This window comes from Triturus cristatus, unplaced genomic scaffold (assembly GCF_964204655.1).
Source record: "Triturus cristatus unplaced genomic scaffold, aTriCri1.1 SCAFFOLD_367, whole genome shotgun sequence".
Lineage (NCBI taxonomy): Eukaryota > Metazoa > Chordata > Amphibia > Caudata > Salamandridae > Triturus > Triturus cristatus.
The window spans coordinates 356287-378748 of NW_028188010.1; the positions used below are offsets into that span (position 1 = coordinate 356287).

A 22462-nucleotide genomic window follows, 5' to 3' on the forward strand; every position below is an offset into this window, starting at 1 on the left:
GGGCACCCTCGACCACCTGATGGGTTACACTTAGCTCTCTGACGGATACCCCCTGTGGGAATTCCCTAGATAATGCTGTTGTCCTTTTCACTCCTCTTCTTTATGTTTGTTTCCTTTCCTAACACCCGCGATACCTATTCCCTCTTGCACCCTTTCTCCTTCCCTACTTGTCCTTTTCTATTACAATATCCCTCCTTTCTTTATGCCCATTTTTTCTGTTTTACTTGTACTATTGGAGCCCACATGGCTATGGGCTATACAGTATATTGTTTATGGACAACCTCTCATCTTGCTATTGTTTATTTTGGGAACTATGGGTGGTAGGAATTCACCTGTGGGTTTGGGCTGTAGGTGTGGGTGGGAGAACGTTTTCTGTTTCGTAATGAAGTATTCACTACACTATGTCTTACAGGGATGCAACAACACGCTCATGTAATACCAGCGGTCAATGTACCCTCAGACATGTGCGCACACTTCACCGTCACTCCTGATTAGCAAGGCACATGATCCACATACCACTGCAAGTTCAACATATAATCTGCTGAAATGGAACATACGTGGCCTACAAGAGTGCAGACATACACTGGTTTACCTAGACCGGCATAGTGCCCATATAGCCATGTTGCAGGAAACCCATCTGGATCCTGAGACCTCACCCACTTTTGTAGGGAAATGGGCTGCCCACCGATGCTTTGCATCAGACTTCACATATGACAGGGGTGTGGTCATTTTACTCATATTCACTGTCCAATATTGGCTCTCCGGCTCCCTCCAACACTAGGAAGGCCACAACTGTGTAATGTGGGGGCACACAGTTACATACTCTGTCACCTTAGTGAACTGTTATGGGCGCAATTCCGATGATGCCCCTTTCTTTGATAAATTCTGGGGACTAGTGATAGACATAGGGTCCACTCATGTAATTTGGAAAGGCGATTTTAATGTTATATTAAACACGGGCATGGACCAATCTCACAGCTCCCCCGGACCCCACAATATGGCAGGAAAACACTTGGCAAGCATTATGGCTGATTACCACTTATTTGATGCATGGAGAACCCTACATCCCAAAAGGGTTATGCATCTGGTTGGTCAGAGCAACACATCTCAGATCATTCACCTGTGTTGATGCAGCTGCACCTTCCGGCCAGAGACTCCCCATATAGATCGTGGTGTCTTCAGCCCCCAGCCTTGCTGGATGATTGCTTCCATGAAGCGATAAGTCAGAAGACGCAGGACTTCTACCCCAGGAACTTAGAAACTGTCTCAACATTAGCCTGTGTCTGATAAGCTTTTAAAGTCACCATACGTGTTATGTGCATTGCCCAGGGGGAAGGCACCCTACAGGATTGTAGTGAATCGCTTTGAATCTTGATGAAGCCATCAAACTAGCAGACGCTCACGTTGTAGAGACCCAAGATAGGCATGGATGGGCGTGGCTACGCAAGTTGGTAAAGGAGTACCAATCTGAGGCGGAATGCAAACTGCTTTCCCGATCCCGCTACCATTGGGCCAGGGGATTCGGGTAGGGGGAATGGCCTGGAAAAGCACTAGCCGATGTCATACGCACTCCCAGATTTCAAATTACATTTCCGGTATCGCAGATGTGGAGGGCACCCTACACACAGAATCGGGGGGCATTCTCCGCATCTTCTCAGAGTATTACTCCACTCTATACTCCACACATAAGAAATGCCCTAGTGACTTCTCACCCTACTTTGAGGATATCACCATGGGCTGGCTGCAGATATAGAGAAGGACGAGATCCATGTGGCCATAATGCAGCTGCGGAGCGGAAGGCCCCAGGTCCTAATGGGCTACCGGCTGACTGCTATAAGTGTTATGCTGATACATTAGTCCCCATTCCTAAAAAAGTTTATGAAGAGGCAAAGCAATCTGGGACCCTCCCACTAACGATGCGTGAAGCAACAATCATAACATTGCTTAACTGGGAAAAACTCCCACAACCTGTGGCCCTTATAGGCCTCTTTCTCTAATTAATTGTGAAGCAAAAATATTGGCCAAAGTCCTGGCAAACAGACTGAATTTGTTGATGGGGAATTGGTTCTACTTGACAAGGCAGGTTTGATACCCGGGAGAGCCACCTCCCATAACCTACACACCCTCATTCCATTACTGCAGGATATATATCCCGAACTGGATGCGGTCTTTTTAGACGCAACCAAGGTCTTCGACTTCGTAGAGTGGGATTATATGTTGATGGTCTTAGGTAGAATGGGACCCCCACTGTTCAGGTCAACAGTGACCACTCCACATCCTTTCCGATTAAGCGTATCACTAGACGGGGGTGTCCCTTATCACCCCTTTTATTTACTCTTGTCATGGAGCCATTAGCGGTCAAACTTAAACAACATCACAGGGACTGTGCTATACACTATCCATCCCGACATATACTAGTGTCATTGTACACCGATGATATCACCCTTTATATTCGCAACCCACACACTAGCTTGAACCCTGTACTCCGAGAGTTCATCCGGTTCGGAGAGGTAGCTGGCATAAATATAAATTGGGAAAAGTCCCAGATGGTTCCCCTTTCTCCCAATACCCTTACATTCTCAATGGACTACCCACTGACCTGGTGTGACTCAGAAATAAAATACTTAGGTTTGGTGGTCTCCAGGGATAGAGAAGAGACGCTGCGGGCAAACTATGGTACTGCCATTGCATCTATCACTAACTCAGTACCCAGATGGATCTCATTGCCCCTATCGCTGGCTGGGCGGATATCCCTAGCAAAAATGGTAATATTGCCCAAATTGCTCTACCTCTTTCTCAATAGACCATACAGCCCTGGACAGACTTTTTTTCACGCACTTCAAATTTAACTAGTCAGATTGGTGTGGAGAAGAAAAAAAAACAGGGTGAGCTGGAATACACTCGCTTAACCCTTTTCACGAGGAGGCTTTGAAGCCCCAAATATGGAGCTCTACTTCCTATGTGCGCAGGCCCACTACGTGCACTACTGGTTTCAACCTCCACCATTTATGCCGCACCTGGCCATTGAGTAGGTGTCTATGGCCCCCATTCCCACTACTTCCTTCCCCTGGAACCTGTGTTCCTGAATAGGGCTATACTTACTCCACAGTGGCCTGCTCTAATCTTGCATGGTGCAAACTCGCCAGGAAAATTAATACGCCCCTTCTGTACTCACCATTATTGCCCCTTCAGTACCATCATCTCATCCCAGTCACACACGAAACTCTTTGCCATAACATGCTCAGCAAAAGAGGAATTAAGAACGGGGGGGGGGTATTTATATCATGAAGGGTTTTTTAAGGATCAGGAAAACTTACTTCAAGGGGGGAACGTCACTCTATTGGAAACGTTTATATACATCAGACTGAAGCATAATGTCAAGGCCAGCAGCCCCGATTTTCCCCTGCAACCCCCTACACTAGATATCCTACATACCTTGTTACAGGCAACCACACCGGCGCATGCAATAGCTAGTTTATATCACACTGCTCAAACTGAATGCCCGACATGCGAGACGACTCCAGGGTGGGCTGGGACCAGGAACTCAACACTTCACTTACTGATAAGCAGTGGGTACATTCCCATCAGCAAATGGGAAAGATAACAGCCAGCAGTTGGGTAAGCATCATACATTTTAAGTTCATACACCGGATCTATTATACACCAGAGAGGCTATACAGATATAAGTTGAGATCAATTGACAGATGCGACAGGTGCGGGCAAGAGGGGGAGGGCTTGTTGCACTTGGCGTGGCAATGTGCTTTTATCTATACCTACTAGACACAGGTGACAGCCTCCCTTACCAAAATGGTGTGCACCATTGTCCCCCTGTCTCCGATTGTAACACTTCTGGGCTATACTGAGGAACTACAAAACATGCATAGAAAATTCCTATCGCTGGGGCTACTCCTGGCAAAACAAAGAGTGGCCTGCAGATGGGTTAGAGGGCAAGCTCCTAAGTTTAAAGATTGGTTGAATGATCTCATATACTGTAAAGACAAACTCACAACATATGCAGAGCTATTACGTACGACTTCTCACCCTAAAGATATCTGGGATCCTCTACTGTCCTACTTACAAGCATACCCAAATGATGATTCACTAAGAGAGGCTGTCACCTCTTGCGGTTCACACCCACATAGCTGAATTTCAGTGATGAGAGAGGGATCATACCCACGCATGCAGGCACAGCATAGTCCCCAAACTCGTGCCCTTGAGGCATTGTCGTAATATGGTAAGCAACGCACGGTGCATAGTAGGGTCACACTACTACACTGCAGATTTACCACTTCATGTACAGTGTGCTTGGGCAATGCATGTTCACCCATCAGAGGTCAGATTGGCTGAAGACATTCTAAGGGTAACACATGCCTGCTGGATAACTGTACTGTATGACAAATTGTGTATGGGATACTGTACTTATGTATGAAAAACTAATAAAGAGATTTAAAAAAGTACCTCGTTGTCCTATAAAGAGATGAATGGAAGTCCTGCGATTCATAGGGATCCTCCACCATACCAGTGCTTACTGCAGACATCTCGTGCCTTAGACCATGTCATCCCCTGGTCCAACGAACTTGCTTTTATTAGGGGTTCAGTTCTTATTGGACAGGTCTCATCCGGAGCCTGCAATAGGGTATAAGACCTATACATGAGAACATCAGGCCCAGCAGATTTGTACTGCTTGACTGTGACCCACTGTTTGACAGAGAATGTCTTTGCCATTGATTGGAGTTTTAATAGCCTTTCTGTGGAGGTAAGAGCTTTTCCCAGTTGTGTGCCCAGTATTTCTCCCAAGAGCTTACATTTTGTACAAGTTTCTGTGGAAGACTTGTTCATGTTCAGTCTTACTCTTAGTATTTGTAACACAGTGATGCAAGCGATCATAAAAGACTTTGCCTCTTCCCTTTATTGGAGCCTGGATAAGACAAGAACAGGCATATCGGGGGACCCTGACCCCTGAGATAAGCAGCCACTGGTGCTAGACACTTGATAAATATCCAGCACCCTGAGATCCATAATAGGTTTCCATTGGTCTGTTTTATTCCTTATCAGAAATAATATCAAATAAAATCCCTGATTTCTTTGGGCTTTTAGGACCATCTATATCGCTCCTTTGAATTTGAAGAACTCTATCTTGCTGCCTTGCAAGAATATCCAGACAATCCTTTATCAAGGTGTTTGGAATGGACCATGCAGCAGCTTTACAGATGTCAGCTATGGGCATGTTCCCAAGAAAGGTCATCGTATCACCCATCTTGCGGATGTAGAGCTCCATGGGGTGGTAGGTAGAGCCCTTTTGGCTTTAAGGTAACAGTGCTGGAACCATTTAATGATCCACCCGGCAATACTGCCAGGTGAACTTCATGAGGCAGTGCAAAGGAAATAAAAAACTGTTGTGTTTTACGGAAAGGTTTGGTTCTGTCTATTAATACATGAGAACATGTTTTAAGTCAGGAGTGTGAAGTGCTTTCTGGGCTCCTAGTCAGGACGTGGAAGAAGACCAGGAGCACAATTGTTTGGTTAAGGAGGAATGGGGAGACCACCATAGGAAGGAACTTGGGGTTGGTCCTAAGAACTAGCCTAGAATATGGACCAGGAAGAAAGGTTTCTGTATTGTGAGGGCCTGTAGCTCACTAATATATCTAAGGATGTTATGGCTACCAGAAAGGCAACCTTCCAGGAGAGAAACTACAAAGAGCTAAAGTGCTGTGATTTGAAGCGAGCTCCCATGATGCTTTTTGTTTTTTTAATCATATGTAGTTTAGTTCAGTGATTATGTACAAACTGTTGCATTTTCAATCACTGACGGTCTAACTAAATTACATACTGAACTTGCTTTAAAGAGTGGATTTCTGCCTGTAGCAAGTGAGCATGGAAAGTCTTAAGAGGAAAGAAAAAAAAAACGTTATTTCAGTACTGGGACAGAAAGCGTTGAGATGTAATGCAAGAGGATTGTCTACAGACAGAATCTTACCTGAGGATTTCGACCGTAAGGATAATCCGTTGTGGGAACAGCCTCAAAGGTGTGACTGAGACCTGCCTTAGGTCATTGACTGGTCAGGACATGGAGCATTGCGGTGTATAGCCACAAAGAGCTTTACTTCCTAGTGCTGGATGGCCTTGGGGTGCTTTAAAGCACAGTAAATGCAGGCCTTAAAGAGTCGTGGTCTGACCCCATGTACAGCAGGCAACCCACGAGTGGGTGAGTCACAGACTTCAGTTTGCTACATTTCCCGCATGGATGGAACCCTGTAGATTTAGGAGGTGACATTTTCCCTTGCACACTGTAGCATTTTAATAAAAAATTCAGTTTCAAGTGAGGCGAGGGGTAGCTCTGAATCCCCATCTGTTGGCACAGAACAAAAGTAACTGGGTAGTGTCTATATAGGGCCCAAACATCACATCCGGGATGGACAGATGCTGGTGTAGAGCCACGTGGCACTAACTGTCGGTGTGCAGAAGTACTGCTTAAGATTTTCCGGATCTGGGAGGCGTGGCCAGCCAAGATGGCCATGTGGACATGATCCACAATGGCTCTGCTACCACCGAGTGATAACGGAAAGAAATCAAACGTCCATCGTGACTCCACTGTCCCAAAATTGAAACACTCACCCGGGGGCACTTGGCGGTGTCAATTTACAGATTTGCCAGTGAGGATATGACCAGATGAGGAAGGATGGCGAGAGGAGTAGTGAAGCGCGGGCCTGAGGTTTGGAGCTACAGTCTTGCCCTGAGACACGAGACGGGGAAGACATGGAGTACCCCGGGGTGTAGCAAACATATGCTCATTTCCCCACTTATCGAAGACACCTGAGCCAATTCTGAATGCCAGAATCAGGACAGTGAATGGGAAGTGAGTGGCACGGGCCACACCGACATGCTGCTGACCCTCCAGCAGAGCGACCCGGGAAGTAGAATGCAAGGCTCCTGGTCCTGGGGGAGCAGCTACCATGAACAGAGCCCACAGTGGTATCAGGGAGGACACAGAAGTCAGTACCGACACGGGGGTGATGCGACCGGAGACTTGCGGCTTGCCTGACTTCAAGATGGTGCCCCCCTGTACAGACGGTTGACAAGCACAGCCTAACGGGGGCTAGAACCTCTCAACGGTGTGGCTGCACAGGAGTTTGTCTGGCCCAAAGGAGGGGGGAACTCTATCCCCCATGGGAGAGTGGCTATAACCTGAGAGCTTATCTTGATGATGCCTGACCTTGGCAGAGGAGCTCACCAGAACCTGATCCTAGCTCTGACCAACTCAGAGGCAAGGACTTTCTACGTGGCCGGCTAAAGGTCTAGAAAAAGGGGCACACGAGGGCACAAGAAGGGCCCAAACATTTTCAAGAGCAATGTGGAAAGGGGAAGACCAACGCACCAGTGGGATTTCTTGGAATATATGATGGAAAACAGGGACGACGACTCATGGAGGCAGTAGTGTTGCCATGATAATTGGAGTGCGCCCTATACCTGAACGGAACTGGCACACGGAGATCTAATCTGGAAGCTAATTCTTGAGCACCATCTCTGCACACCTGGGTGCATTCAGGGTGTATCTTTATGCAGCCCAAAAAACAACAGAATAATAGAGTCTCCAGCTATTTCACCCCCACACCAGCCAAAAGAAACCAAACGGCTACAGGGGAGGAGTACAGGATGGCGCTTACCCAGGAAGATCTCCTCACCTCACTTCGCGAATTCAAGCAATAATTAAGAGAGGAATTCAGGGCCAACTTGTCTAACTCCGTCGAGACATTGAAGGCCGACCTCAGTGGCAGACTGATCTCATTACAACAAGATGTGGACTCGGTGGGGGCCTGGGTGGTGGACATAGAGGCCAAGACATCGGAGCTTGAACAATGTACAGACCAGATGGCAGCAACTGCACAAGATCTCCAAAGTCAATTGCATGCAGTTCTCATGAAAAAGAAAGATCTAGAGAACAGGTCCAGGCGAGACAACATTAGAGGAAGGGGCGAAGGGCCCGACCTGGAGGCCTTCGTGGTAAGCCTTTTTTCTGAAACCTTTGGCACAACGAACATGAACTCAAAATAGAAAAAGTACATAGGGTTGAGAAACCCATAAAAAAAGACAAGCTGCGCACAAGAAATATCCTGGCCAAACTACATTACTTTAAGACTAAAGAGATGATCTGACAAGCTGCAAGTAAGCTAGATGTGGTACAGTTTCAGGAATTTACATGTGAGCTATACCAGGACATAGCACCAGCGACCCTGGGGCGCCTACAACAGTTAAGGCCAGTCACAGATAAACTGCACCAGGAGAACATAATGTTTTACTGGACATACCCATTTGGCCTAGGTTTTGAATTATGGAATAAGGCATATCACATTACAGATGTAAAAGAGGCCCTCACACTGTTCAGATTTCTGACACCCGAAAAGGACGACTGCCCTGATGAGACTGATTGCCAAGGAATAGCCACAGCTGGAACCGGGGGAGGAGGCCCGTGGCAGACCAGATGTCCTCCCAAACCACAGAGAAAATGCTGACCCAGCGAAATATGGCCATCACATGCAGCCTATTAGTTACTACCCACAAAGCAGGAACGCCCATAGATCAGAGCACTACAAACCGAAGAACGATAACGTTGTCAGCCTGATGGCAGAGCCCAGTTAGACTATAATATGAACCACAGGACTCCCTGGTTGTCACTCGGGCTTTGCCTATGTACCCGTTCCGGAGGCCCCAGGCTGAAGATAAATGCTGTAACATATGAGACCAGCATTGAAAACATACCTTACGAACAGTTGCTGCATCAGAGCCATGGTAGCAACAGAGGTCAAAATCACCTCCAATGTTCTACGCAAACCACACTACTAACCTTTACAGGAGACCCATTGTCCCAACTTTATTTGCTTAAAGTTTAGGTTTCTTTCTTTTGCAGGAACCTTGGTGATAAAGAGATATGTGGGGGAACAACATAGATCGCTCAGAACTAACAATGTACACTTTGGCGAAAGAAAGCCTATGTGAGAAGAGTATTAATAGGCAAGATAGAGAAACATTACCGGTATCATGGTGATTAACACTCACACATGGAATGTTCGGGGCCGTAATGCCACAACAAAGCTCCATAAGATTTGGAAATATCTGCTAAATCAGCACTATGATATTGTAGCACTACAGGAGACCTATCTTAAGCGATCAGAAGATCATAGACTGAAACACAAGTCACCTCCTCTGATATACAAGTCCTCTTCCTCTACAAAACATAATGGAGTAGCCCTCCTCTTTCATTCCCCCTCAAAATTCCAACCAAAAGGCTATAAAACAGACAGGGAGGGTAGGATTGTGCTGGTGAAGGGCCAAATCAGGGGGAAACTATGTACAGTTGCTGTAACCTACGCACCCATAACTAGCCAGGCAGCGTTCATAACGACCATGTAGGCACTTTTGGGAGGATTTGCAGAGGTAGACATAATTTTGATGGGGGACTTCAATCTCACATGGCACTTTGGAACTGACATTACATACCCCCACAGATCACCCACGGGTAGCTTTCCGAAGAGCCTGAAACAGGCGATACGAGAAATGGAATTTACTGATACCTGGAGAGGGAGTCGCCCAGAGGATACAGATTATACCTTTTTCTCCCACATTCATCGTACCTAATCCAGGCTCGACTACGTGTTCCTTAGTCAAGGCATTATCAGGGAAGTTAGAGAAGCGACAATAAACTTCATTCTTATCTCTGGTCATGCTCCAGTGCTCGTCTCTCTGGAGTGGCACAGTCCCATGCCTAAATATAGCCGTTGGTTATTCCCTGGCGTGTTGGTCTGGGACAGAACTCTCCGAGATGATCTCTGGAAATCGATTAGGGAATTTTTCCAACTGAATAAACCCTGAGATGCCACACCCGCCAATAACTGGGATTCATTCAAGATTATAGTGAGAGGACAAAGCCTGGCATTGATGTTGGCCCTTGATAAAGAGACAACCAAAGACTGCCTGGCATTGGAAGGAGAATTGAGCACCCTCTAATAGGGCCATAAAAATACTTCAACATTAACCCTACAACAAAAAGTCACAGCCATGACGAGAAAACGAAATGCAATTTATGCTAATAGAGCATAATTAACATTACTCCGCCTCCGGGTGACAACTAAGAATTAGAAGAGAGACTAGTTCTATAGCTTGCTATACACAGCTGCTCAAATACAACAACACCCACAACTGGACTATCTAAGCTCAGCAACACTTCCACAGGTTACAGTAGCCCAGAATGAACAATTGGGAGAACTTATAAGTAAAGAAGAGGTACGACTAGCAATAGTGACCCGGAAACTACACAAATCTCCTAACGGCACAATACTACAAAACCTTCAGCACTGAACAAATACTCCACCTGACCAGTCTTTTTAATTACATAGCTGGCACCATAAGTGTGACCCCTACAGTGAGCGAGGCCCTTATCACGGTTACTCCCAAACAGGGTAAGGACTCACAACACTGATCCTTTATATCAATGGTACAGGCAAACATTTCTGCCCCATGTGCCAGGATATGGATTAATGGGGTGAGTTTGGATCCATTTCTATTTGGCAGGGGGACAAAACAGAGGTGCCCACTCTCCCCTCTAGTCTTCGCACTTAGTATTGAGCCCCCGGCAGCAAACATAAGAGAGACCCCGAAAATATGCGGTATCGGTTTTGGATCCGAGGACCATAAGATTTCCCTGTTTGCTGATGACATCTTACTAACACTTACAGACCAACAACAATCCCTAGCAATGCTGCAGGAGGTTTTGAGGTGATGTGAAGAGTTAGCGAGTTCACACATAAACCTACCCAAATCAAATCAAACGTAGCTTTATTCAATTTTTGTTAAGAGAATCATAAAAGCACATAAAATCATATAAGTATTACACAAGATAGCACAGCAAAACACATGGAAATAATTAGACACCGTACATTGAATCATGTAGTGCTCAGACGTTTAAAGGTCAAATATTTGGATCCTCTTTACATAATTAGATTTTGGAAAATCAGACAGTCGCATTAAAATCAATTTCCTATATTTCGCTGAACTGTTTGCTGTGAGCGATCATCACAAGTGCACAGTTGCATAACTCTCGACCAATCATTCATCTTCGGGAAACTCATTAGTCTATGCAGTATCCCTAGTCTAAATCTTGTACAAAGGAGTCTGTCATACGTGCCGCAGACTAATGTGAGATATGGTTGAATGCTATGCGTAGTTAAGATCATCAGGTTATGCAATACTGTAGGCTTTGATATTTCTACTGTTAGTCTGAGGGATTAGAGTAGGGTTAAACCTTTCATTTTTAACACTTTTCTTGTCAAAGTGTCCATTGTGCTCGGCTTAGTATAGAACTCTGGGTGGCCTAGATCATGCATAAAATCCGGCACATACTTTGGCCACGCAATTCTTTAAACACCATCGAGTTTAAAAATATAATTTAAAATATCCTTGTTGCGGTTGGTTTCTACAGATGTCCATATTCTGTGCCGTAACATGATTGGTTCCACTTTTATAATATCTGTGACAGATGGAATGCCCAATTCAGAGTGACAGACGTATGAGGAGGTACTACCCGGGACTGCCAAAATGAATTGTAAGAACATGGTTTCGACAACTTGGAGGGCCTGAAGATCAGAGTATCCCCAGATAACCTACCCAAATCCTTCCTTCTTAACTTGACTCTGTCTGACAAGGAGATGAGAGCATTGGTAGCTGTAACCCCCTTCCAATGGGCAAAGAATGAGCTCACATACCTTGATATGAAGATAGCTCCTAAGATCTCAGGGTAATTTATAGCTAACTACCCGCCACTTCTTCGCCAATTTAAGATCGATATTAAGAGGTGGGCTCCCATATACATGTCTTGGCTGGGGAGAATACATGCCATTAAAATGGTGGTCCTACCAAAATGTCTTCATCTCTTCCAGAGCTTACATGTGGAATTAGAACGCAATTATCTACCTTGCTTTCACACCCTTTTCACAAAATGTATCTGGCAAAATAAAAGAGCATGCCTACCCTTTAGCCTCCTCCAGAAACCGGAAGACAAAGGAAGCCTAGCACTCCCTGACTTAGCTTTGTGTTATAAAGCGACTTAACTTTGAGTCATTACTGAGCGGTCCCAGCGAGAGTCGGACAAAAACTGGCTCCACATGGACAGGGCAATAGTGGAGAAGAGTAATTTGGGATGTCCTCTGGAAACTGAAACCACTGTAGTTTACTAGCTGATTTTTGACATTTATGGTGGGACTGCCTGATGGTCCAGCCCTTTTGAACTGAAATCTGAGCCCAACACAAAGATATGCTAGGAGACTCCGTCTCAGACACCCCGGATTTCGCACTTCTGGGCCTACAATTTATCTCCATAAAAATCAAACAAAATCAGACCAGGCTATAATGTGGATCTGCCTGGGGGCAGTGAAAATGGCAATTGCCACAGCCTGGAAAAAGAGGGAAGCACCAGCCCTAACACAATGGCATGCATGACTCTAGCAAGCAGTTACAATGGAAAGCATTAGTGATATCTTTAGAGACAACTTCAAAAACTTTGAATTCACCTGGGGCCCCTTGGTCAGCTACCTCTCCGAAGGTCTCCCACTAGTAGGCTGCCCTTTGCAGGTGAAAGCGATTCATCTCTTCCATTTCTAAACAGTGAGACCCCCACCACTAGCGTACTAACTGTAAGGTACATGCTTAATCCCATGTCACCCGAACGTACTGCTAGGCCTTCTTTTCTTCCTTAATTTTAGGTTGAAAATTCCTGCATTTTTCTGTTTTTATTTCCTTTCTTTTCTGGTTCAAGTTGAAAGGGAGTGGGGTATGAGGGGCATAATTTGGGGAGATTATGGGGCCAATATGTTTTATTAGTTCAGGCAACGTCTTTAATGCTCAGAGAGGGGGGATACCCTGACTGTCCAACAAATGCTGTGTTATGATATAGATTAGGGAAAGCCATAAAGGGATCCTTTTTTCGAATGTATTGCCATGTTATGTATTGGAAAGTCAATAAAAACATGTCTGACAAAAAAGATTTTCCCGGTCTGAAGCCTGGGTAGTATTTTAAAAGATGAGGAGTCTGCTTTTAGAAGCCTGTATCAGTAATTAATTGTCATTGCAATCTCTTCAACATTGATGAAGGAATGAAGCCATGCAACTTTTGTGCCAGCAGAATCTCAAAGAATACTGTACATAAAGAAACTTTAAGGGAATACAGATATCAGTGAGTAAACAATAACATACAAAAACAAACAAATGCAGCAATATATTACTAAACAGTTTAGCACTTTCATCATGCTGCAACACAAACTGAAAGCACATGTAAATACAAACATACAATGGGCCAAATGGTGTTCAGACAAAATATCGACAGACAGAAATATTGAGTCTGTAATATCATCACACAGAAATATTGTGTGCAAGGATATCCTTGTCAACAATTTTGATTTTAAGTAATATCGATTTTAGCTGTATCAAAGTCATTAATATAGTTTATAAAAATATTGCTTTAAAGAATATAGTTTTAAAATATTTTTATGTATTGTAATATTTATTTAAATTGAATATTTTATAAAATGTTTGTTTAATTGTTGTTAAGGTATTTTAATATTGTTTTGAAATTGTTAATAAATTTGAAATTAAATTGTATATAGTAACATAATGGGTGGTGGGGTTTATATTGGGTATAGGGTGAGAAGTAAATTAATTATAATTAATTAATAATTGATTTTTAATTTATATTTGTTATTTATTTGATGATTAATTATTTGTTAATTGTAAAATTAATTTTATTTTGTTAATTAACTTTGATGTGCAGGTTGTGTGTTTTGTAGATGTATGTGGTGCAAAGTAAATTAATTACAATTAATTACTAAATAGTTCTTAATTAATATTAATTATCTAATTGATAATTAACTATGTTAATTGTATAAATAATTTTTTAATTATATTTCAGGTGTGTATGTGTGCTTTGTAGGGGTATAGGGTGGAAGTAAATTGTAATTAATAATACCATGTTAATTAATATTATTAATTTAATTGACAATTAATTATGTGAATTGGGTAACGCTAGCATTTTTTGGGGTATGTATTTTGTATGGTTAAAGAGTGTGCAGGAAATTATAATAATTAAGTAATAATGTTAATTTATGATAATTATTCAAATGATAATTATGTAAAATATATAATTCAGATATTCCTTATGTTATATATTTGGTGTAAGTTGTGGCATTTGTAGGATTAAATGAAGTGAAGTTACTTAAGTATAATTGTGTTATAGGTAACTAATATTAATAATTTAATTGACAATTCATTATGAAAAATTATGTTTTTTTTATTTTATATATTCATCATGGTTAATTAAATAAAAATTATTTTAGTAAGGGTTAAGTATTATTAATAATTTGATAAATATTTAATTATGCAACAAGTAAATAATACCTATTAAAGATTTTATTTTATATATGTGTTGTGTACTTATTTTAGATATGTGTTCTATAAATATGTTATTTATTATTGTATGTGCTAATTGTGTTGTGCTTTTTAAATGTAAATAACATTGTCTTTATTGGTTAATATTAATTTGGGACTTTAGCGCCAAATTACGAGTCTAGCGGTCTTTGACCACCAGACTCGCGGTGGCAGTCCTGTGGCCATCCTATTCATATGTGGCCATTTGGACTGCCACCTCTGAGCTGGCTGCGCCAGGGATCTGCCGTTCCCTGGCAGTGGCACAGCGGACAGGGATATCCAATCTGCAAGGCAGGACTGCCACGGCCCACCGAACATATTATGAATTACCCCACTGCCAGCCTTTTCATTGCAGTGAGCCCGCCATGAAAAGACTGGCGTGGGAAAACAAAGCGGGCCTTACAAGGCCCCAATGTCCCCGGAGGCATGGTAATGCATTCAAGGGGCCACAAGATGTGCCTCCCTGTTTGCATTCACACCAAGTTCCAGCATGGATTGGACTTCACAGTCCAAGCCGTGCTGGAACTGCTTTTGCGTTCCTATTGTGGTGCCAGTTTTCAGGGCACCCTCTTGGGAACAGTAAAAGAAAAGCCTGCAAGACATGAGTTGAACTCGTACTCTGGTGGGCGGACCATTCATGGCTTTGGCGGTGCTGTGCCGGTGCAAAGCTGGTGAAGCACCGCAAAACTCGTAATCAGGCCCGTGGCTTTGTATATTCATTATAATAATATTTATAGTTATTTAATATATTTATTAAACGTTGTAATAAATATTGATCTGTTCAAGTTAGTCTGTTTCTAATGCTGCACTGACTGGAGTGGAAATAGTTAATTGTTCAAAAAAAAGTCCAACACTTTCCCTACTATTGCACTGACTGGAGTAGGAATGGTAAATATCACCCCTCCGCTATCCAACATGTTCCTTATTGTGGCACTGACTGGAGTGGGAATAGTACATTTTACACCTCCGCAATCCAACACTTTCCCTACTGTTCCTCTGACTGGAGTAAGAATAGTACATTTACCCCTTGGCATTCCAACTTTCCTTACTCCCTTTACAGTCCACCCCTTTTCATAATCTTGCACTGGCCGGAGTGGGAATATTACATTTTAATTTCTCTGCAATCATATAGTTTCCCTCCTGTTGCTTTGACTGGAGTGGGAACAGTACATTTTACCCCTTCGCAATTCATCTCTTTCACTATACTTGCACTGACTGGAGAGGGAGCAAATTTTAAACCCTCCACTTCTAGAACACACTTTCCCTACTGATGCACTGACTGGAGTGGGGGTAGTAACTTTTACACCTCCACTATCTAACACGTTCCCTACTGTTTCACGGACTGGGTTGGGAATTGTAAATGTTACCCCTCCGCAATCCAACACTTTCCCTACATTTGTCTAAATTGTAGTGAGAATAGTATATGCATTTTATAGTCTAGTTTATATTGTTTAAATGTATATTAGTATGTTTTCGTTTCTTGAAAATGATAATAATAATGTTTTTAATATTTAATACATTTTTTGTAAATTGCAATTTTGTATTAGTTAAATGTTTTATTTGTAATAAAAATGATGTTTTAAATATATTTTATGGTATATATATATTATTACATTTACAAAAATGATTACATTATACTATAAATTAAAATTATTAGTTGAATAATATTTTTTAATTAGATCTATGTAAATAAATTTATAGATATTAATATATATGTGTGTTTTACTTTTTGGAAATAATTAAAATTGTTTTCTTTTTATTAAACCATTACATATATTTAATTTTTATTGCATTAGTGTTATTAATAATATATTTAATGTTTACTATTTACATTTATATATTTTTATAGAAACAATAGTTAATACAATGATATGAGAATTTTTTTCTTTCTTGAAATGTTTGTAATTTACATGATAAGTATAGCATAACTATATTTTTGACATTGATATTTATGTCACAATATTTTTGTATGGGTATATTTTTGGGGATTACATTTTGTCAGTGAACCGGGCCAAAACAAATCCAACATTAAAAATATAGGCAATGCATACTAACGTTCTGAGGAATGTGCAATTGTACAAAACTGTTATTTCTGCCCCAATAACCAGCTCACCTTCAACATTACAAATTGAATACTAAGGGGCTTATCACGATGTTGGAGTTGCCACCCAACCGACACCATCTTGGACTCAGGACCGACCGACCTGAGGTCGGCGGTTCCGAACACTGTTTGGTTGAATTCCCACTGTTCTCTATGTGAGCTTGTGTTACAGCCATAAACTGACCATAATACAGGATCCTATAGAGAAATGGGTGCATGTGTAAAACCCTGCAGAATGGTACCAGCCGTACAGTGCAGGGTTTCACAGGGGGGTACCCTGGGTACCCCCTGGACCACCGGCCTTAGACCATGGGGGCAGGGCCCATCAAAGTCGCTTTCCGACAGCCTTTCCATGTTGGAAACATCGTAATACCGGCGGCGCAAATGCCATCCATAGGGGGTTACGGTGTGGTTCCAATTGACAGGAACCCTCTGAGCACCGGCCAGAACTGAGTTGGAACGACTGTCTGGTTTACATTCCGACCACAAACTTCGTAATCAGGCGTTGGGCCACAAACCGACCGAGTGTCCCGGAAAGTCTCTGACCAAAGTTGGGAAGCTTTGGACTAGAGGTCAGAGGTTTTCCGACCGACATTGTTATTGCCCTTTAAATAACCGGAAACATGCAACAAGCAGAAATAATAAGGAACTCATAAAATCAAAAACATGAAAACCTGAATCAGAGTGAATGCATTTTGGAAAGTTATAGTTCATGGAGAAGTATTTTGTTTGTAATGGGTAGGTAACACGGAAGCAAACATGGATTCCCACAGAAGGGGTATGGTGACAAATGCTTTGAGACAATATCCTATTAGGCAGTGAATTCCTACAACTTTAGTCACTTTATAGATTATAGAATAGATTGCTACAGCAGAACCATTCGCCTACCTTTCAGGGACCAGAATACCATCATGAAAGCTTGCTGATGACAGCCACTCCAACACCCGCAGCTGATGCTGGTTCACATAGCGCAGAATTACATACTTCCGATACGAAGGAATATCTAGGTGCCAGACAAGAGGACAAAATGTTATGTGTGCCCATAGTGACCATACATATTCTCAAGACAACCCTTCATGTTAATACTACTTGTGTATCTCACAACTAAAGCACTGACAAATGATCTAGCTACAACTGCTGGTCATCATCTATATTTATATCAATGCATGATCGAGAAATATGTGAACTGCTTTGGGTACAAGTTTTCAGCCATTATAAACTACGTTTGTGTTTTATGCATTTATGCAACTATGGTCTCAATCTTCAAAATGAAAGGTACTTTTCGAGGGGTCCACCACAACACCCATTGATTTTGACGCTGCCCCCTATTTAGAAGAGCAGCGTAAATATGAGACAGCGCCAAAATTAAGACCAGGAACAATCTGGTCTTAAACAGGCGAAATGAGGAAAAATGCCTTATTTCTCCTCATTTTTGCTGTTTCCATGTGTGCTGCGTTGTGCAACGCACGTGCAAACAGCAAAATGCCAGTGATTGTTTACAAGCAGGAATATAGCCTCTCACCACTATGTGAACGAACCCGACCCCGACCAACCTAGCCCCTCTGGTGTCCAACCACCTGCAGCACCTGCGTCAGGTACAACTGGGCAAACCACCACCCCCACTCCTGCCACATCCCAGGAAACACCCAGGATCCCTGCCCCACCACCACAATGCAGCCAGGCTGGCCAGGAGGGACACGGTGTACCGGGCACCCAGGAGGAGGCAGGCGACAACGCCAATGCCACCCCTCAGGGGTCCCGGAGACCCGATGTGCCCACAAGGGCAGGCCAGGTGCAAGTGGGCAGGGGTGGTGGGAGTGGAGGACGGCGGAGGCGCGAGCCTGACCGGTTGGCTGCGGAACCGGTATATTCCCATGTCAGAAACATCCTGGACACATACCGGCAGGACACCACGGGCATGGCCCAGGTTGTGTCCATCCTCGAGGAGATCAAGACCCAGCAGGCCCAGCAACATGCGGAGCAACATGCCTGTCTACTGCGACACCAAGGGCGGATGGAGGACAGACAGGCTGAGCTCGTGACGGTGTTCACGGGAATTCACAGTACACTCCGTCGGATAGCCGACAACATGGGCAACCCTCCCTGTGCCACCAGGCGTAGAACATCACCACCCACAGGGAGGGATGAGGAGGAGGAGGAGGAGACATCCGACGGAGCATCCCAAACATCGTCACGGCCTGCTTCTGAGGGTCCCCGCAGGAGGGCGGGTCGTCCACGGAAAAGACCGTGAGGGTCAGTGCAACAGCACCATCTCCCAGGACACCTGGCCCACTGGACCAACAGCAGCACAGCAGCAAAAGACATTCTCTGCCACATGGACTTGCTGGTCACTGTCTGACCAATGTTGACAAAGACTGTGGCATGGACTCTGAGGATTTCCAATGGCAAGGACACCAACTCCCCTAGTGAACTTTGGATTCCACACACCCGGAAAGCCCCTCATGTCATACCCCCCCCACGTACCCCAACCAAAATAAAAAGTTACACCATAAAGAGAAGATGCCTACATTTTGCATTATTACCTTACATGTGTCTTGTAAAGTCTAACCATGCCTGAGTTCTCATTTGACTTCAACCATCCACACCCTGGGGCCTGAGTCTGGCACAGGACACACATGGGTCACATTGTATTAGGCAAGACAGACATGGAGCACCATACACACCCGTGATGGGCCCAACCAGCTGAGGGGATGGCCGCACAACCGTGCCGACAGACATATTGAGTACAGCGACAGCCATGCGCAGAGGTCAGGGATCATGTGGAGTGTCCTGTGGGGCACCCAGGTATGTGTGGACAGGTTGCAGAACCATGTCCTGCAAGCTTGAGTCAGGTGGATGCAGAGAATGGTGGCCTGGCCAACGTTGGATGCATGGGGATGGCACATGTCACAATACCCACACAGTCATGGACATCATGCACAATACACAGTCTAATCCCACACAAACAGCTAGCATCTTGCTACTCTACACATAGACACATAGCCACTATCACGGAAAACCATGCCAGACATGCCGGATGCACCGTGGCAACACACCAGCATTGACTGAGAAGAGGCACCTTGGAGGCATAGGGACACCTTTATTATTCATGTGTTCGGGAATGCAGAGGCAACTCGGAGTACACATGAACAGGTCATGTGGAGTAACATGTGGGTCCAACACTGGAACCCCCCTTCTGCAGCACAAATGCGTGATAGCCATGGAACTGGCACACAAGTGTCGGCTAACAGCTAAACACCCCCTGCTGCTCACGGAGAGGCTGCCATACACCATTGATCCTCTGATGTGGAAGTCCCACACCATGTCAAGCCAATGCAAACCGTATGTGTCCGAGGGCAGTGTAACACACATTGATGCCATCATCACAATCCACAATCCCATCACAGATGACTGTCAACAAGTCTGACCATCTATTCAGGTGTTCCCAGCTGCATGTCATGTGTCCCATGGTGATGCGACATGTCTGCAGAGGAACCAAACATCGACAGGGGCAGTGTGCACACATCGTAAACAACTGCCACACCCAATACACCCCTGATGCATCCCTTACCCTAAGGAGACTTCCAAACTTGTCCGTGCGTGTAACGCTGAGTCAGCACACGATGACGTGTCCATGAGGAATAGCAGTGCCACAACAATGCAACCAGCAGACGGCATGCGCAAGTACCTGGGGATGAGAGACACACTAGAAGTCAGCCACAAAAAGCACAGCCACTTGCATGTGCATGTACTCGACACATGTAAGGATGACAACATGCTAGGTCACAATTATGACTGGGGAGCCTCAATTTGCAGGATTCAGCGCCTATTTAAACTTTACCTGAACCTTGGAGGGGACGCTTGACTGCACGGCGCCCGAGGTGTTGTAACCGCTTTCTGCTGGGGTGGCTGCTGCGGTCCTCGTGGTGACAGAGGCAGGAGACCACAGCCCCCAGAAGCCCCTGCAGTGGCCCCGCCCCAAACAATCTCGCTTTCGCGCCCGGAGGCGCTCATAAGCTGCAGACTTCCTCCGCGGGACCAGCCGGGCTAAGCCCGGGCAAAGGGCGGGCCGTCTGTGGCCGTCTGGAGCCAAAGGAGGCCGGGCCTGGCCCTGTTCCTTGCGCCTACGCGGGATGCTAACTGTGTGGAAGTATCCCCGGCCTCATCCATTGGACTCCGAGACTCTTGCATCCAGCACTGTTAATCAGGTCGTTTTACTCCTAGTTATATGTATGTTATTTGGTGCTGTTAAGATTGATTTCTTTGACAGTCCCCATTGGTGGGTCTGAGGTGTCCACTAAGAGGCATTGATGTGGATACTGTACTTATCAGGCACATTACCCCCAATTTCTGCGTTAGTATAAACAGGTGGGGTAACGTCAACAATAACAAATAAAAAAAATTCTGGACCATGGTCAAGTCAAAGAACCACCAACCAAGGATGGAGGGAGGGGTAAAGGGTACCCTGGACGCTTTTACTATACGCGCCGAGTCACTGTTAGCCCATGAGATCCAGCTGACCGAGCAGCGGCTCTCGCTAGATTCCCTAATAGCCAAGAAACGGTCCTCGTTGGGCAATATAGCTCTCTGCCCCACGCCCGGTGGAGGGGCCCGTTTATCCCAAGTAACACAAGCCCATCCAATCCAGTCCGACTCCACTGACATACTAACGGTGGCAGAGTGTAGTTCACAGGGGGACTCAGATACATTAGGCCCGACCATAACAGACCTCACCAATAAAGGCAGCCTGAAGCAATTGTCTGGCAATACCAACACCCTGTTGGTTATCGAAAATAATACATTGGGAGGAGAAGATCTAAGGGGGGCGACTAGCGTCCAACGATTAGCGCCTAATACAGAACCCACACAGGCCCCCATTAGTGAAGTGATTACATGCTCCAAGAGATCCCAACTAGTGACAGGGCACCTAGATAGAGGTGGAACGCTCTTAGCAAACCGTCCTAGCAAGCCTAGCCGCAGAGGGCAAACCAAGCCTTGCAAAGGAGGTAATATGAACCCTGAGAACACAGTATGTCCAGCTTGCCAAAATATAAACGGGGTGGTGGGGCTGCATGACATCACCACAGCATTTGGGGAAAAAATGGAACAGCTCCTACTTCTACATCCAGTCATGACAGCAATTTCCAACCTGGTTGGGAAAATAAGTAGGATGGTAGACCCAGTTAGCGGACAGCCATCCAGGACCAAGCCACAGAGGAGGGAGGAGGAACCAGTAATGGCTGATTGTGGGAATAAGGCCGCTACTAATATTGACCCCGGGCCCAGAGATCACAGGGAAATACACTTGGAACAAGTGAATACAAGTAACGGGATCCCGTGTTGTAAGGCCCAGGGTAACACACAAATCCTTCCTGACCCTAAGGACGTCTGTCGGGGACTAAAAGAGCCTGATAATGCTGACAAGATCATTGGGAATGTTTGCGCCCAGAGTACCCCAGGCCTCCAGACACTGGATTTACCCCCCGCTTCTAGCCCCTACTCGATTGTGTTAGTAGGAGTGGCTGGTCTTAACAAAGATAGTGAAGAAACGACCAGCACACTGATTAATAAAGCCTCGCACTGGCTACTCAGTAATACATCTGCCAGGAGTTTGCAGCACAGGCACATCCTTATGGCTAGGAGAGCTGCCTGGATTGGAAACACTGAGAAAAAATTTGCGGGCGACTGTGTGATTGTCAATTTTAGGCACCCCGAGCTAGTCAGAGATCTGCTTGATAACCGTCACGAGGAGGGTGGCAATGGGTCCTGTATTAGGATGTTACCCCTGCATTTCTTTTACAAGAATAGAGCCCTAGAGACTGGGACGAGATGGCAGGGGTCTGGGGTCGTTAAGAAAAGGAGGGAGGAGGTTCGTAGTAATGTAGTGAACAG

General features: G+C 44.7%; 1 protein-coding gene across 1 annotated transcript in view; it reads right to left on the reverse strand.

Moving 5' to 3' along the window:
* Positions 1-20908, reverse strand: part of LOC146770421 (rho guanine nucleotide exchange factor 11-like) — a 327379-nt gene extending 306471 nt beyond the window's left edge. The window contains exons 1-2 of the mRNA XM_085640471.1: positions 20896-20908; positions 17459-17573 (exon numbers count right to left, since the gene is read on the reverse strand). Coding sequence (XP_085496597.1) covers positions 17459-17573; positions 20896-20908 — 128 coding nt within the window. The remainder of the gene's footprint in view (positions 1-17458; positions 17574-20895) is intronic.
* Between the last annotated feature and the right edge of the window lie 1554 nt (positions 20909-22462).